At 43.3% G+C, this 19,027-nt stretch overlaps 1 protein-coding gene across 1 annotated transcript in view; it reads left to right on the forward strand.

Annotated features, from left to right (window-relative positions):
* The window catches only part of LOC117755092 (anosmin-1), a 43,382-nt gene extending 31,091 nt beyond the window's left edge, over positions 1-12,291 (forward strand). The window contains exons 8-14 of the mRNA XM_034574606.1: positions 1,305-1,449; positions 3,419-3,565; positions 6,695-6,783; positions 7,899-8,070; positions 8,833-9,053; positions 9,758-9,899; positions 11,129-12,291. Of these exons, the coding sequence (XP_034430497.1) occupies positions 1,305-1,449; positions 3,419-3,565; positions 6,695-6,783; positions 7,899-8,070; positions 8,833-9,053; positions 9,758-9,899; positions 11,129-11,187 (975 nt within the window). The 3' untranslated portion in view covers positions 11,188-12,291. The remainder of the gene's footprint in view (positions 1-1,304; positions 1,450-3,418; positions 3,566-6,694; positions 6,784-7,898; positions 8,071-8,832; positions 9,054-9,757; positions 9,900-11,128) is intronic.
* The last annotated feature ends 6,736 nt before the right edge of the window (positions 12,292-19,027 follow it).

The following is a 19,027-nucleotide window of genomic DNA, read 5'->3' on the forward strand; positions in this document are numbered from 1 at the left end:
TATTTTGGCACTTTCCTTTTCCCTTACTCAGTTTTTGCTTGTGTAATTCACCAGTTTTTTTTTTTTTAAACGGTATTGGTTTATTTTTTTATATGTTTCTTATAAACATAAATCTCTGTAATTTTAGAGTCAAGTGGTGATAAGTATAAGTACACACACAATCCCCAACCTATTATCTTCTACTTGATACAGTGTATTTAAGCCAAGTGGAGACTCGGTAAAACAGGATAGAAAAGCTGAATAACATCCAAGAAAAATGTTCCTCTTCTTGATTCCTATTGTCATTATCCCTCGGAACAGTTTAGTTTGGATATTGAAACATTCTCAAGTATTTTCTCTGGCCAGAAAGAAGAGCTTTCAGGGTCTTTTGTCCAGGACGTCACACAGGCTAAGCCCCCCCCTAACACTTGGGATCACCTAGGAAGGATAAATACACAGTAATTTGGTTTGGTAATGCTCAAACAAACAGGCAAGTTAAGAGCTTACAAAGTTATTCTTCCTGACTCCTAATCTCACAGAACAACATTTTGATAGTACTGTAAATAAGGTTTTCTGTTTTTCCATTAAAAAAACAACACAATTATATTTGCACTATCTCAGATTGAAGCAGTCATAGAAACACATTTACATCAAATTGACCTTTAAAGATAAATCATTATTACTCAAATAGCTGAATAAAATTGGTGTTTAAAAGTTTTGGAAGCCACAATATATCCAGTAACATGTGACCTAATGGCACATACCTGTGGCTTGGTATCTGTGAGTAGTATTTCATTAGAGAGCGGAGCTGAAAGACATATTGTCTAGACAGTGCACACACACCTCTATAAAGTCTTCTCCTGAATTAGTTTTTGAAATGCGTTGCAGATGTAGCTCTGGGGAGATAGAGGTGGGAGACACCAGACACCTATTGATACATGTACTACTGGTTTCCACTTTGGCACCTTGGGGGTTTAAAAGCAGCCGGCTGGCAGAGGAATGTCAAAACACGCACAGTCAATAACAAGAACTCATCAAGCTCACGCTGATGGTGGAATGCTGCAAGTCAAACACAGCGAGGAAGCCCTGGGAGGCTCTGATAACATGGCTCCCTCACGAGGCCCTGAAGGCTATCTCTTCGCCACGGTGCCTTCCTCAGCACCACATGTGTTCTCAATAAGCGAGGCTTTCCCACAGGCCCGAGTTGGCCCGGGCTGAGAGCTGGAACTATGAGTTGGACAGTGACGGGGCTCAGAAGGGAGGCTCGAGTGACAGTGTGGTAACATACACACACGCCAACATCCCAGTGTTTTCTGTTGTCGCAGGCTCAGAGCTGGGTGGATCTGGAGGGACTTCAACAGAACAACAGCTACACTGTGGAGCTGCAGGCTGTCACGTACTGGGGACAGGTGCGGCTGAAGAGCTCCAAGGCTTCTCTCCACTTCAGCACCGGCCAGAATAATGAGTCAGGTAAACACTGGTGCTAATATTCTGTTCGTTCAGCTGTCAAACTTGTTTTTAACAATCTTTGTCAGGCAGTTAATTCATCCAGACTGAAATATTTCAACCAATATTGGACAGATTCGCTTTAAATATTTGTGCAGACATTTGTGGTTCCCACAAGATGAATCCTCAACATTTGGGGGGATCCCCTGACTTTGACTTGTAACACTGCCATTTGTGGCTTTTAAAGGAAAGGTCTTGACAACCATGGATTGCGATGATTTGAGGTGGAGGCATTAGTGTCCTTTATGTCAGTTTTTTAATCATTTTGATCCCCTGATTTTCCTCTAGGGTCATAATGTCAAAATTTCACTTTGTCCAGTATCTGTGAAGATTCTTAGTTATCCAGGTCATGGTATCTTCAGGAGTTGCACAAGTGAACATAGGCAACTGGACTTCTTGAAAACCTTTTACCTCTAATTCAAGAGGCTTCTTTATTTATAACTGACTTGTAGGAACTTTCCTCAAATATTGAACCCTTACTCTGACCAACTTCTGCAGGTTATTGAAACCTCCACCTAGTGAGTTGTGCGGTCCACTGTTCAAGGTGACCTACCCTGCTATTGTGTGAGTCATTAGGGTCACATGGGGTGTGGATGGATTTTGAGCTTTATGGCGAAAGCACACAGGACAGAGCGTCAGACCTGAAGTTGGTAACTGTTAGGCTTGTCAATGTACAACTCCTGAGGAAACTTTAGCCAGTACTTTGGTTTATGAACAAATATAAAGGGTGATTGATCAATGATTAAATGTAGTAAACTTTAGAAAACCCAGAACCTAGATGAGAACAGTGCTTCCAGGACAGGGGTCATCTTCCAGGCTCCCTATGCCATGTTTGAATTCAGCAGTCCACTTCCCCATGCTGTGTTGCCAGTGTCCTGGTGGACCTCTTTGGGTTGTAAGCCAAAAGGCTGGTGTTGCTCATTTTCCACAAACATTCTGACCCATAATTTTACCCAAAATAGAAGCAACATATTTGTTATTAACGTCAAACTTCCTGAGAAAAAGAGAGTCCAACAGCACTTGTGTGTAACAAGAACTGTATATCTCATCTCCATCTACCAGGGCCCACAAGCTTATCAATCACCCCACACCCCTAAACCTATGACTTTTCCATCAGTCCCAGCTGCACTTAGCATTTAGTGCTATTGCTAGCATGCTAATAAAAAGTGGTCAACACTAGCATGTTAGCATTGCCAGGGCAAGCATGCTAACACAGACATCAGCAATTTAGCTCAAAGCATGTGGCTGCATGGCCTCAGAGCTGCTAACGTGGCTGCAGACAGACAGTCCTGTTATTCCAAAACTACAGTATGCACATGTCATTTGCAGAATACGTTAAGCCAAAGCACTTTAGTTTTGATTAAGGCTCCTCTCAGGATGAGTGACAGCCAAGCGCAGTAGGTGCAATTATGAGTCAAATGCAGGGTCATGCACTTCCTGAAATCAGACAAAAACCTGGATGAGGCTGCAAATTTGTGATTGCAGACCCGTATGGGATTGGCTGAACCAACGTAGCGGATTCCAATTTTCTTTGTTTTTCTTGAGAGCAGAATTTTGCCAGATTACAGTCTTCGGGCAAACAATCACTCTGAAGGTTCCAGAAAGCAGGAATAGCCAAGGTACATTGACAACACATCTGCATTCATGCGGAGAGCTGCTGCACGCTTAGGAAGCACAGACCGAGCCAGTGCTACATTTGTGTACGTTTTAAGCGCGTGCGGCCCTGGGGGGACTTGAACCTCTCACCTTGGCAGTGTCAGTGCTGTGTGTACCCAGCAAATCACACCAGATCTGTGCATATAAAGAACGTGCTGTAACTGTGATTTCACAAAGAGCGAATTGTGTGTTTTTGTTACCATGCCGTGGAGTTTGCCACAACACAGTCACCGTGTCTTAGCTACAGCAGCCAACATTTCTCCTTTTCTCTTCCCAGTAAAATCGGTGCTCAAGTCAAAGAAGGAGGAGATATCCCCCCTTGGTTCAACCCTGGCCAAACGCCCCTCCGGCCCTCTGGAGGTGGGCACGCCCTTCTACCAAGATGGCCAGCTGCAGGTCCGTGTCTACTGGAAGAACCGAGGAGGTATGCGCGCCACTGTATCGATTTACCCCTTTGGTAGAATCTAATTAGCACCCCATTATGCCCATCAATCACTATGACTAATGTACGCCGTAACAAAGTGTTATGACTGATTCTCAGTTACTCAAAACAGCAAAGGATTCCTTTTATAAATGTGGGATCAGATGGTGTAAATGAAATCAGTGAAACAATGTGTCTCTGTGAACGCATGGTAATGTGAGTGCCGGGCGAGTTGGTGTAAAGCTGCACACGGCTTGGTAGAGCGGAGCCACCGTTTAGTCAAGAATAATAAACAGAAAGAGATGGAGCCAATGCGATGGGGTTTATTGACAGCTGCATTTAATAGATCCTCGCCCTTGCATTAGCGCCGAAGCAGCCCACGTTGTTTTACAAGACCTGATGTCATAGGGAACAGAAACGTCCGCGGGTTGCTGCACCGCAAGGGGTTAAAGCCTATAGGAATGCCTGTCCCAGCGGTGTCCATTCCCCCAACCCTTCTGTTAATACCGGAGTGGAAATATGGAAACCTTGAAAGCCATGCTCTCAGGGTAACCTGTCAAGTCCCATTCACTGGTCTATGTTATGTTACTAATATATGTCATCGCCCAAGCCAAACTCCACATCTTAGAGTCAAGAATGCAAACGCTGGCTGAAGGAGAGGCCTGGTGAGACACCAACTGCTGAATCAGAGTGAGAGAGAGCGAGGGGGGAAGATGGAGGTAGCCCAGAGCTTTTTGCGAGGCTGGCCTGGACTCCAGGAGCTGAGTGATGCTGAGGGGGATCGAGCGCGGCTGGGGGAACCACACCGTTGCAGAGCACCCAGAATCCCCGTCCAGCTTCGTCTCTTGTTTGCGACGTTGGTCTGCGGTGTGTGTGTGTCACTGCCATGCTGAGGGATGACCCCTGGCTTTGACTCCGACAACCTGCATTCCACTACTGTAAACATAGAGAAATACAGATGGCCTGGAGAGCTGGAGTCTCTGGACATCTGGTTTGTGTGACAGGGAGAAGGGACAGGTTAACCGAACCATGATTAAACTCTCACTCATTGTCTCTGTGATCCAAAACAGCCGCGGCCTGTGGACCGTCTCCCGCAGACGAAAGAGAACCTTTACAGTACACCGGCTCAGATAATATATCACTGTCTGCCCAACACGCAGACAATAGACAGCAGTCCGGCGGTGGCGGCACTTCTGAGGCCCGCTTCCAGCCATGATTTATCGAACACTGCTGAGGTCTTGTTCTCTACCTGCTTTCCATGTCCCATTTCTTGTTTTACATGCCACCTCCCCACTCCATCAGATCCAGCTAAACATATCTTGTTTATTTTTTCCCGATTTCCCGGTTCCCTGTAATTTCTCTCTTCTGCTTCCAAAGAGCTCAGGGGCTCCAAGTGCCAGATCTGTGTCTAAGCCTTCAAAGGGCCCCTTTTATCTCCCCACTACAACGCAGGCCCCCGCCGAGGGGTGAACACAGCAGAACTCAATTATTAATCGGAGAAGTATTCCACATATCCATGCAACTCAGTCGAATGAATAATAAATCTGGTAACATAAGATGAGGGTGATGGGCAGATAAACAGAGCCGATGAGCTCACGAGGAGCTACTGTACAGTAATGAGGCGAATGTTGCTGCTGGAGTCTGCAGCTGAGAGAGTGAGCTGGTCCCAGCATGACCACGGCGGCTATACTCCACTGTCGGGAAATATAAATCCTTAAAGTTGAAGCAGAAAAGTTTGAGAATTATAAAGCCTTCAGCGAGGAAAAGGAAAGGTTTAAGAAGCAGGAAAACCATGTTGATAAGTTCATACAAAGATAAAGAAGGACTCACTTTCAAGTTTTTATTTTCAGAGTTATCGTGATCATCAATAATGGAAAGTGTGACAGCAGATGTCAGGGAGTGCTGTAATCTGTGAGATACAGATATCAGTGAATCACGTCAGTCTGTCAGATTGTCTTTTGATATCAGATTCATGTTCTGTGGGCTCAGCTGTCGAATGTTACTAAAAATATTTAATCAAGTAATGTACTTATAGATTGAAGGTATGAAAACTTTCTTCATACTTTAACTCAACTGTATTTCAGAGGGAGATCAGCAGACGATTCTACTCCATGACATTTATTTGATCACTGAAGTAGTTACATCATATTCCTTTGGCATCCCGATGCACTTCATCTAAAGAGAGTGTGTTTATCAAGATAAACCCGATGGTCCCAAAGGGTCAGGCCGGGTTCAGACAAAAACTCTGAAATTATATTCGGGTCCGGGTTGTGTTCGATCACGTTGGCTCGGACACAAAAAAAAGGTTCAGGTCGAGCTTGGTTAGTTTTCTCTCTGGCTCAGTTGGGTTCGAACAGAAAATTGCTGATCATTTTCCAACGACATTTCCAATGAAATTCAATCTTGTGATTTATCTTTCCATTGAACCACACCCACTTGTTAATGGTCTCTTTGTAGGAGTTCACATGCAAAACCTGAGATGACCTTAAAGATGCATCGTTGTCCAATTAAACCGTCCAACAGTGTGCGTATAGGAAAATTAGATCCAACCTTTACCTGCTCAATACATCGCAATGTATCAGCAACTTTACAATTGATTAACCTATTGATTTTGGATCAATTGAGTATTTATGGGGAATCTCAGAAATGTTTTTCCTAGATGGAGCATCCTTCATGCACCAACTGAAATAGTTCCGACAGCAGGTTTTACATTTGATCTGTTTGAGTTCCCAAATAAGCATGCTCCATCTAAGAAAAAAATGCCAAATACCAAATAATTAATTGATCCGGTCAATTGAGCTAACAACGTTTGTTGTTCAATTGAGCTCGACCAATATGGATTTTGGGGGGTGGATATCCATATAGATATTAGGGACAAAAAAATTTCCTCCAACGGTACAACAACCAATACAATTTCTTTTGTAAAATTTAAACATAAATGCACATCTTTATTTTCTCCATTGTTTATTCTGTAAAAGATACGTTTGTGAAAGGCTCGATATTATTGGCCAACCGATAAATCAGTCAGGACTTGTAATGGATTATTGGATCAATATGAAGTATTGGATCTGAATACTGAGGTTGTGTCTCTGTTATGTGACATCTCCTTCTTTTCATCCACCCTGTTTTCAGATCCCTCAGTGAGTCGTTACCACGTCCAGTGGATGCCGGAGTACTGCAGCCACAACGAGACCCGAGGACCAGAGAAATCGGTCACGCAGGTTAGTCACCAAGAAGCGTTTCACACCTTCCGGCAGAGGATTGGATCACAGAGTGCACAGGGCTATGACTTGATCAGCAGCTCTGTGCTATGCAAAGCACGTGGCTGCGCTTTTGTCCTCTAAAGAAAACAACTCTGCAGAGAGAGAGAGAGAGCCCTGAAGCCTTGGTGCGTTGGATCTGCTCAGGGCAAATCACTGGCTTTTGTTTTGAATATTATGAGTCAGTCATGTGGTGTTTTGGCCAATAAAACGCATTTGCTGAAAAAAAAAAAATGTTTCCCGGAATGGGGGAATCATTCATGTCCAGCAGCCCTTAGTAATGCTTCTGCGTGGGTCTTTCCTGTAGGGTGCGGCGAGGGGGGGCGAGAGAGTCCGGGGTTGGGGGGTTAACAGTTTGAGCCCAGGCTGATGCAGCATGGCAGAGGCCTGGCAATCAACACATTCTTCGGGGACCGACACGCTGGTTGCTAGGAAATATACATCCATTTTCTATAGATCACTGGGAAAGACTCCAGGCTTGTGCTTTTATGTGAGCACAGCGCCTCATTCACTTTTAATCAAAGCTGTTTCATATCAGAGGGAATATACACACAGTTTTTTCTCTCAGGGGACCGCCTATTAATGTAGAACCTCTTATTACAAATGCAAGATATGTATCCACTGCTCAGTGTGACTTTTTTCCCCCTTGTTTCCCTAAAAAGCCTCGAGAAATGTGATTTTGGTCAAGATCAACAGATAATGAAAGTTCGAAGTGGGTGTAAATTGTAAAACTGCAGCACAGAATTTATTAACATGGATTTACAGGCCACTCTCCCCTTCAAATTACACATGAATCCACTTTGGTTACAGCTTCTTAATTAAGTTCATCCTTGTTATTGCATTTGGGAGCTGTAAAAAATCATTTATATTGCAGTTTGAGTAGGAGAATAGCGGCCTAACCCTTACCATGTGAGCGTTCAAAGTGGTCCTGTAATGTGGGGCATGTTCCTGAGGCCTGAGTGGGAATGTGATCTGCCGCGGCGCTGTGTATTTAATTATCTCTGAAGCTGCATGGGACCTGACCCGGGTGACATGTCAAAGTCATCAGAGGCTGAATAATGTGTTTCTTGGCGCAGGAGAACTACATCAACCTCCCGGGCCTGCTGTTCTCCTGCAAGTACAAAGTCACCGTTCACATGCTGAAGTCCAAGAGACGCTCCAAGGATGAGAGCACCACGTTCCTCACGCCGTCCTGTGCCACCATCCGCAGCAAGACTCACAAACACATCCCCTGCCCAGGGGAGGGAGGTGAGTGCTCAGGAGGGGGACACTTAAAAGCCATTAAATGGATCCATGTGGGTGTCAACACTGTATTTCATGCTAAATATAAGAATAGCACAGGTAGAGCACATACTGTACCTCCTCCATTAGTCCCCTTAACTTCAAGCACCCATTGACACACACTCATTGACATCAGTCCCAAAATGTTCCTGTTTTGTTTTGTTTTGTTTTGTTTTGTTTTGTTTTGTTTTCATCAAAATCAATTAATTACTTCCTGGGACATTGGTGAAAATGTCAAAAAAACGCCTTTAGAGGACGTCTCTCGCAATATTTAAGCAAGTGATTCCTGGATCCATCTGTTTTTCCACATCTGTGCCAAAATTGAAGGAGTTCTTTCTTGACCGCTGAAGTTTTGTGGAAATCCGCTCTGTGTTCCTGCTGACAAACCAACCAACAAACAGACAGGAGTGAAAACTTAACCTCCTCGTTTGTCACCTACAAACCCAATCGCTGTGAATCCTCTGAACATTTTCCTGCTGCAGTCTCTCATGGGCTCAGTCAGACATTCTACAGACATTTGACCAACTCCAACATTTAACTCACCCCTACAGCAACTGATATACTGACATTTGTGTTCTCACATACAGCCGCCCTTCAGCATAGTTAGCATGTTGTATTTTGATTGTTATCTCATTCCTGTCTGACAGGTTGGTAATATTAGAGACAGTTTGACATCTTAGGAAAATACACTTTATTGGCCTTTTCTCACCGTCGCCTTTCCCGAAACAGCGCCGGGGCTTCCAAAGGTTTTGGCAAAGCCTGAGAACCTGACAGCCTCCTTCTCCATTAACGAGGGAAACATCACCGGCAACTTCCTGTGGCGCGTGTCCCGAGTGGCTCCCAATCAGCGAATCACAGGCTTCCAGGTCACCTGGGCCGAGATCACCACCGAGAGCCGGCAAAACAGCCTCCCCAACAGCATCATCTCGCAGTCCCAGATCCTGCCTCCAGTAAGTCTGTTGTTATTAAAACGAGATTGGTTTCTATTTTAACTCCCTTAATAGCCATAGAGTGAAGACTGTTTAAAAATATGACACATTGAATACGGTTCAGTGCACCGCAAGGACCATACTCTGTCATATAGAGTCAGGAAAGTCTGGCTTGCAGTAGGAAAGTATGTTCTATCTGCAGCGTTTCGTTTCACAGCATCTGTCAGAGGTGAGGGTGATTTCGGGATAACACTGTTGTGGCCTCTTTGCATGAATCTTGTGATAAGCAGTGTAGACAGACACAGGAATAGATCTGAGGAAGTGTTGTGTCCTGCTGGAAGTTCTCCTCCTCTACCTTTCCATCTGCCTTCACGTCTTCCTCTTTTATCCTCCGCGAGCGCCATGAGAAAAAAAAAAAGCCGCTCTTTTGACATAATCTGCTCCATCAACAGCACGTTCTGCCTATCTGCACCTCCCAGCCCCTGGAGCTCGTCTATAAATAAAACCACCCACCGCACACTTTATCAAGCTGGCAGCGGAGAGGAGAGACAGCGAGCCTTATGAAAACAAAGTCTTTGTTTTTGTCTGTGGCTTGTGCAAAGACGAGCTCTGCAGCCGACACTCCCCTGGTCTAACAGCCCGTTCCGATCCACGTCCTGTCAAATTCAAAAGCACACCCGGTTGTATTTCAGCTGATTGCATTTCCCACCTCCCTCTCTCGGCAGGATCATAACTTGCTCGTGGTGTCCAACCTGCGGCCGTCCACCTACTACAGACTGGAGGTGCAAGTCATAACAACTGGAGGAGAGGGTCCTGCCACTGTCAAGACCTTCCAGACCCCAAACATATTACCAGTCATTCAACACCGTAAGTACCAATCCCCTATCGGCTGATGCTGTGTCAAACAATTTGATAAAATAATGTTTTTTTTAATGAATATAATTCATTAATGGCCCTGAGTTGTCAGGGCCATTATTTTTTATATCATGGTACCTGTTGGTGCTATATCAAGCCCAATAAAGGCTAATTTATGTAGCTTTTATGTACAAAAATGTATTTTCTTTCACTGTCCACATTCTTCCATGCGTCCTTTACTTTGGTACGATTTCCAGTGGTACAGCTGCATTTTGTCTGTATCTGTAAGCTTTTAGAAGACGTGCATAAATGCCTACAGAGGGTGCTGTCCGTTTAACAGCATACTATAGATTTTTCTATGTAACCTATAGGAATAGTTTGACATTCTGGTGAACATGCTTATTTTTTTTCTTGCCACTCTCACATCTGAGCCATCAATACAAGACTACAGGCAGCCGCCAGTTAGCTTAGCTTATCATAAACACAGGAATCAAGGGGAAACAGCTAACCTGTGTCCAACAATAATAAAAATCTATTGACCAGCTCCTCAAAGCTCACTAATAAACACATTGCCTGGAAAGTGCTCGGAGCCAAGAAATAGTCTGGTTCATTGCTACCCGTAAAATAGCAGAATATTAGATGCCAAAAGCTCAATGGAGCCAATGGGATGTCTGTTGGCTCACTGGTTTTGTTATTTACTGGCATACAACTTAACTGTTTTGGTCAGTGGCCACATTAGCATTGTTTCTAACTGTGAAAGGCTGTTTTCGGTTTAAAAAAAAAAAAGAAAGAATCTAGCAACTTAACAAACAGATATTTGCCATGCCGGAGACCAAATTAAGTTAGTAGGAGAGTGAATATTAATCCAACATTAATCAGGTTTCCAAAATACATTAATATAAGATAATGTTGCTTTTTGTCTGCTGGATGTATCGCCGACTGTTTCCTATTAGGTTCACCATATTAACTTTATAAGGTGATGCTTTTTCAGAGTTTACAGCTTGTTCTTGCTGAACTCAAATTGCCCAAGAAATCTGCAGTTTAAAGAATCAATGCTGAAGATGCTTCTGACCCTTTATGCAGCAAGATTTCTTATGAAAATTATGCACAACATTGGGTGTTTAGCTCAGCAAAAATAGATGATGTAAATAGTAGTTCTGACCCAGATAACAGGTCTTGATGCAGCAAGACAACCAGCACATTTATGATGAAAAAATAAAACGATTTTTATCGTTTTCTAGGACCCAGACTCCGGCAGCATCACTCTCATCACCAGAAGCCATCGGTAGAGAGACACTGAGTTTCAAGTCGAGGCAAACCCCAGTCGGGAGACGTATCATCGGCTCTCTGCTCCAGTCTGTCGGGGAAGGAATGTTTGGAACCAGACAGAAACACAGCGCACCAGACCATGAACTGACCTCCCCCAGCTTGTGATATATGGATCCATCCTCTCCAGGCTCCACAACACATCAGCTCTCCCTCTATCAAACCCCTCTCTCTTGACTGACACAAGGCACATGGTGACGGGTTGGTCTGCACGGCGAAATCATAAAGAAGATATGAAATTCCAGGTCAAAGTATCCAGATCCAGGAATCCCAAAAATGAAATGTTGCGATCCAGCATAAAGATATTAAACATTTTAATTGGATTTGATGACAGGCAAATAGAAACACAATTACTTAGGCAACCTGCTCGAAGATGCTTCAACGTGGATGGTAGGAAAAGCCCGACATGTAAAACCAATTGTTCATTCATGAAGAAAGAAAAGTAGAGAGTCATCTATTTATTTTGTGTTACCCTTTAAAGAGGCGCTTAGGCACACAGTCAGTACTGATGGATAATGTAATTAAAGTCATTGTTGTCTAACCCAGAATATTTCATGTAGTATGTTGCATGTAGTACATTTGATTTTCTTATTTGAACTGTAAATGAATTACCTGCTTCAAATTGAAAGCTCGTAATGGTTTTGCATGACGACCATTAGCGTTCTGTTGGCATGGAATAATGTCTATAGTATTACCTCTTTTCAATATGTTAGCAATATTTCATTAACAGATTAACAAAGAACTATATTGGGAGTAATATGTAATGTTTATTAATGAAATTATAACTTGTGTGGAAATGATGAATTGTACATGTTCTTGGCTGTAGAAATATTTGTCGTGGAGCAGTCAGTGAATGTCTATATTTATTTATGTGTGTATTACAAAGTTTGGTTTGGATGTGTGTGAATGTGTATGTTTCTGTGTGTTTTAGTCTCGAAACTTTTTGAACCGGCAGAAAAAAATCTTGTAAAGACATTTTGTAAAAATTGAATTGTAAATACAGTCTTATGTTACATGTTATTTTTCCATGGTAGAAACTGTACAAACTGCTAAGTAATAAAATAATCCTTAATCAGTTCCCTTCGCTGTTTGTTTAATTGACGCGGCAGCGGGCGGTAAATAGACGTGCTTCTCCTCCCAGTGCTGTTTGGCAGTTGCTGTTGCTTATTTTGGCCGCAGCCTCCACCGTGGCAGACTGTGTGCGTACAGCATATTCACTGATCGGCCCAGGAGCCAGAGCCATGCACTCTGCAAGTCCAAATAAACAGGTCATCTAGCTCAACAGCCCGAGTGAAATCCGCGTCGCTGGGGTCGGGCACCCCTCAACATAACGACCCGCTTCTCAAGAGCACTTGTGTGTTGGAGAAACATCAAATCCCCTCCTCTGCTCGGCAGCCTCTCACACACGTAAAAAGGAAAAAAGTGGAAATGTTTACAAGAAAATAAAGCTCAGAGTGACACTGCGAGACTCGGGCCTACAGTAGATGTGTGGAGTGTGTACTGTTTGCATTAAAAGGCTCAAGCTGGCTTCCTGCATATGTTGAATGAAAGCCTTTTCTAGCACACGTATAATAATCCTGGGAGCAGAGCTAGACAGTGTGTTATAGTGCAACACTTTGTCGTTTGTGTCCAGGCATCATATTCTTCTTATTTTAATGAGTTTATTTACACCAGAGAGACTGAATTTGATCTGTGGTTCTTGTCCTTTATGTTTCTTTTGCAGATTATTATCCTCTCCACCAAGGATGTTGTGTTTTCATCCCCATTTTTTTCTTTCTTCATCAGCAGGATTATGCAAAAACTAGTCCACAGATTTCCATGAAACTTGGACATTGACCAAGACACAACACATGAGCTTTTGGGGCAGATCCGAGAATTTCTTTCATTAACTTTTAACATTGCGAGTCGGGGCGTTGTATGCTTTCATCAATTACCCAGGGAATAATACATAGATCTTGATGAAAATAATCATGCATATTTATGGGACTTGTATCTACGAGCATATGAAATTTGGTGCAGCTTGATTCAATTTTAAGGAGACTATTGGGCCTGGCGGAGTTTTGTTCTCTACTTAGTGCAAGCTACCTCAGCCAAGGTTATGTTTTCATCAGTGTTTGTGTTTGTTTGTTTACAGCATTATGCAAAAACCACATAACCGTTTTCTATGACACTTGGTGGAAGCATGTATTGTGAGTCGAGGAAGAACTCGTTACATTTTGGTATGGCTGCGGCTCAGGGCGAGGATCCAGGACCACTTTGTTGGTTGGTTGGTTTATTTTTTGGGATTGCAGAAAAAACTACTCAACGGATTTCCACAAAACTGAGTAGAAGGATGGGACATGGGTGAAGGAAGAACCCATTAAAATGTTGGCACATGATCCACACAAAGTGGCAGATGCAGGAAGTTTTCACCAATATCCCCAAGAATAATTCATGGATCCTGATGTCATATTCAGGGGACTGATATCTATGGACGTGTGTTATTTGGTGCAGCTTGATTTATTAATGTTATGGGGTTATGAGGTATGCGCTTTACTTTCATTCAGGACATGAGTTCAACCTTCATGGAAACAAGAGCAGTTGTCAAAAATGGTCTTGAGCTGAATCTCAGTATCTGTTCACATGTATTCACACATCATCTGCATCAGAGATCAGTGATTATATTTAATTTTTCATTCTTTCATCGCACACTCACCAAGGACTTTACTAGAACATCTGTTTATTAATGCAATCATCCAGTCAGACAATCATGTGGCAGTACTGGAACGCAGGAGCTCAGCATTACATCAGAATGACGGGAAAAAATTCACATGATTGTTGGTGCCAGACGCACACCACAGTCTCTGGAGTTCTTACTCAGAATGCTGCGAAAAAAAACGAAACATCCAGTGAGCAGCAGAGACAAACTCACATCTCAGAAGGTACAAGACGTCCGGCCTTGACGTAAATAGGCTGCAACAACAGGAGAACCACAAAGTCGGCTCAGTGAACTTCAGTAGAAGACCTTTGGGATGTGGCAGAACAGAGAGATTGGCAGCATGAATGCGCAGATGACAAATCTGCAGAGATGATGTGATGCAATCATGTTAACACGGAGCAGAGTCATCTGGAGGAAAGTTTCCAGCATCTTGTGAAATGCAGAACGTCAGGAAGGATAGAGGCTGTTTTGAGAACGAAGGGAGGAACCCCTCAGTATCAGCATGAGATCTTATTAAAGTGCCCGGTGAGTGTAAATCTAAAAAGATTTCTGTCTAATATTCGATGCAGATCAATGTGATCCCAAAGATCATCACATACGTAATTGCACTTTTCTAGTCTTAATAACCACTCCCATTGCTTCACAGTTCAGTTTTGCCCAATCACACACACACACTTTCTCTATCACACATCACTCACACACCTCCGGCACAACCGTCACGGGCAAGTTGGAGGTTCAGTTTCTTGCCCAAGGACACTTTGGGACGTGGAATGGAGCAGTCAGGGATCAAACCAACAATCTTCTGGTTAATGGGTGACCCGCTGACCCACAGCCACCTTATTTAATGAACACAAATGTTTTGGGGTTGTGGTCGTGCAGACAACAAAAATCCACCAGAGCAAACAGTGTTTGTAGAGGGAAAGCAAATAAAAAATAGTAAGTGTTTTACGATTAATTGTTTCTAACTTTTGCACTTGGATTTCCTGCATCAATTTGATCCTTTTTTATGAGTTTCTTCTTCCGCTCCCCTCCCCTCTCTCGCTTTTTCTCATGAGTGTTCGTGCCTGTGACAAGACGTTGCTCTCCAGATGTTCAGACGTGAAGGCCGCTCTTGTCACAATTTTCCTTTCGGCGAGCGACAAATTATTCCGAGCCCTTGTTTTCACACACTCAGCCTCTCCAGTCAGCCAGCGCTCCGCCACTCACTTCTCAGGGACGTTGTTTATGTACAGTTCTATTATGTCACAGGAGATTAGTTCCTTTTGGTCGGCGCGCACTAATCCCCTTCGCTCTTTTCTAGGGAGCCACGCCAGTGTTTTCGCCAAGGCTCCCTTTTCTGTGCGAGCCAGCCCAGCCCAGCCCCTCTCCCTTTTTTCGGGCTGTCACAGTTCTCTCTCTCCCCGCACACACCGAATACCATGGCCCTCAAGTGTGAAAACCTCAAAACAAAAGGGCCTCCATCCTCCTTTGAGGCATGTTGCAAGACATCCAAGTCTCCGAGGACATAAAAGAAAGGGATGGGGAAAAAAATGCAACGACTAAATAATAGGCAAGTCGTCAGTATGAAAGCTTTTTCTGCGATGGTAAAGGCCAGCGAGGGCTTATTCACTTTGCATGACATTGCATCCCTATTGTGAAAGTCAGGCAGGGGATATTGCTTTCACATTTAAACGCATATTTCTGAAAACAACATTATTCATTTGGCTCTTTGAATAATCCCAGTCAGTTAAATATTTGCCCGTCTTCTGGTTGACATTAGCCCCCATTTTATTAGGATTGAGAACAACACAGTGAGTCCTTTCAGAGGAGCGCAACAAAGATAGGCCTTTTTCTCCCACAGATTTCCTCTGACCTCTTTGGACCCGTTCCGCAGATTAACACCGCAATGAGCCGTGCATCGCTATTTATCAAATCTAAGCCACTTTTATGGGTCATCCTGCTGATGGAACCGCTGTAACATTACTCCTCCTCGGAAGGGATGGGTGGAATTTCCTCCCTGATGAAAGGTACAATCCCCGGTTTGACTTTGAATTATGAGGCGAAAAATAAAATGGATGTACTCGACTTTCCCTTTTTCAGATGACACCGATCGTAACCTGAACGATTTGAAAAGCTCCAAATTTGACTCCCATTCGCGTTTCAGGTCAGTGAGATCATCGAGCGGAGCCAGGCTCCAGATTACTACCACATGGACTGGATGTCCATTTGCGCTGCTACTCCTTCAATATGATGAGATGGAGTACATTGTCTGCTCGACCGATGAGGAATAACCAGAGTGTCCCCCCCCCCCCCCTCCATTAAAGGCAATGTTGCTTTAATACTGTGGTATGGTGAGAAATCTGACCTTGCCCTGGGCAGTGGCATGTTTCTGGTTAGGCTCTGGTGAGTGGGACCAGGCAGGGGACACATGAAAGGATCTTTCTGTCAGGCCACAAAGATGTTCAGTCTAAGTCTAATGAAGACCAGAACACACGGACAGACCCGAGAACATGCATGCCACACGTTACACAAGCACTGCAGCTACAACCCTGTTGACAGCCGTAGTATTCCTCTCCTGCTCTTTTACAGGCTGACAAAGTGAGCGGCTTCATAAATACGTGTGTGTTAGGAGATAAAAAATCCGAAACCACCAGGACGTTGAATTTAAATCACAGACACATCCTGAGACAGACAGATAATGTGTTTGTTTTGTCTGTCTTTCGTTTTTTAGCAGCAATTACCTTCACCTCCGTGGCTCCACTGGGAAATTTATAGATGTTGCCGGAAAAATGTTTCTTTATATTTTTGATGAAATGAAAATGTGCCATCTTGGGTTGTACAATGCAGGTCGACTGCTGAGCTGCTACAGAAAAAAATTGAAACAAGATCCTGCAAGTAACTACTATACAATACTACAATAGCTCCACTATAACGTCAATGTCATAATGATAATTAATGCTGATTCTGTTGACTTCCATAATAGAAAGAAGTGTTTCTAATACATAGTGGGAGGCAAAATAACTAAAAGTGGATAATAAGCTAAATGTACTTCAAAGTATCAGAAGTAAACGTTCTAATAGTGCAGAATGACTTTTATAAAATATATTATATCATACCAGAGTATTATTGGTGCATTAGCATGTAATTTAAATGTTGAAGCTGGTTGAGGTGACACTAATTCTGCCTTTTAATCTAAAAATGCTTTATATTGTGCAGTTAGATCTCTTGTATTCACAAAATCCTGCTGTGTTTCTGATTCACAGACATAGTTCACAATCCTACTGTCCATCCGAACAATCCCAAAGTCTTGAGGCGCCTGCGCAAAGTTGACAAAGCAACAAAACAATTCCATCTATATGACTTCATGTTAATTCTGACATAATAATCTCATTAATTCAGAAAAACAGTGAATGCAATAGGCGTCTGTTGATCATAGCTGCCAGATGACTGTACAAACGTGATGGAGTGTGTGGCATAAAAAGGGAAATACTCTGGGAAATACAATATTTTAGTACAGTAAAATGTATATGTACTTTCAAACGCAGTAAAGTACATTACAAAAACACTAAATACGTCCTTATCATAGCTCCAACAAGAAATCCACTAACCCAACCCTGTGAAACATCTCCCGCACACTTTCCTTCATCCTGCATTGAAACCCTCTTTCTTTAACGGACTCGTTTCCTCCGAGTTTCGGGTCAAAGGTAAGCGAGAGGTCCAGTGTGTTTGTGTTTACAAAGAAAGCATCACCAGAGGAGTCATTATCACGATCCCTCTCTCTAAAGCAAACATCCTCCTCCACAGGCGAACAAAGTGAAGAGCTCAGGCAGGAAAGTACCATCCAGCTGGGTAATAGCGTTTTATAATCCCGTCTGATTAGTGCTAATCCCCTTAATGCTCCTTCCTGAGAATAAACACATGTTGACCCCCAGCGACCTGCTCCTAATTAATGAAGTTAAGAAGTTTGGTTTGTTATCATCACTGCGGTCGGTCCGCTGTTACAGGAGCCCGTATTCAGGATGTATTTGTTCAAATTCATAGATAATAACTCAAACTACAATAGCCGACTCTTTTAAATTGGCCGGTGTCAGCTTTCCACGACACAATACACCCCCGGGCGTGACTAGTGATGAGGGGCAACTTTGCGTCTTGTGTTCTTTCTCTCCTGTGAAGTCTGTGTGCGGGGTCGCTAACCGGGGGCCTCAGAGGCGAGGGCAGAGTTCACAGGTCAGCGTGTACCCAGGAGGACGGACGGCCGCGCGAGGCCAGGGCCCAGGCTCGGGGACAAGGGAAGGGGTCAGGGGTTGAGTTCAGACGGAATCCACGCAGAGGATGTTGAAACAGATATTGTCAGGGGAGGGCATTTGAGCTTCCCCGACTCTTCCTGCCGGCCCACCGCTAGAGAAGACTCCTCGAGACACAGAACCAGACACAGCAAACAGCATCTCCATCTCTGAGCACGGTAATTCAAAGGTGTTAAAAAGATGATACAGGCTCCATGAGGGGGAAGTCGTTACAGTAGGACATGATGACAGGCTTAATTTGATGTGTAAACACTTCGCCTCTGCTTCTTCTTCTTCTTCTTTGGGTGACAGAAGAAAGAGCAGAGAAGAATGTGTCATCCTGGTTATATAAACATATAATCAGTACAACAGCCAGGAAACAACTCCTGAGTTTTAAAACCTGCTCTGCCTACATTGTTTTCATTGTGGCACATTGAGCAACAGCCAATATGGAAAATGTGGTCGGTAAAGTCACAGATGCAGCAGGAGGCAGATTTCCAGAACATTCAGGAGAGTGGTGACACCTGGGCCGAGCACGCAGGAGGAAGAACGTGACGTATAAATTACACTGCAGAATGAAAGTGTTTTTGTTACCAGCGCATTGACAATTCAGGTTTCATTTGTTAAAATTTGACATGGCAGGAAACAACAGCATAAGAAAACTGTTTTTGCTGTGAATCCTGAAATGACTTCCTTATAATAAACAAAAAATAAACTTTTAATAAAATACAAATAGCATGTACAGCAACTAATAATAATAATAATAATAATAAAGACTTTTAAAAGAGTCATATCTTTTGGAATCAAATCAAGCGCAGAGATCAAGAACAAAGAAACTAAAATTAATGAACAAA

The sequence above is a fragment of the Hippoglossus hippoglossus genome, chromosome 21 (genome assembly GCF_009819705.1).
Source record: "Hippoglossus hippoglossus isolate fHipHip1 chromosome 21, fHipHip1.pri, whole genome shotgun sequence".
Classification (NCBI taxonomy): domain Eukaryota; kingdom Metazoa; phylum Chordata; class Actinopteri; order Pleuronectiformes; family Pleuronectidae; genus Hippoglossus; species Hippoglossus hippoglossus.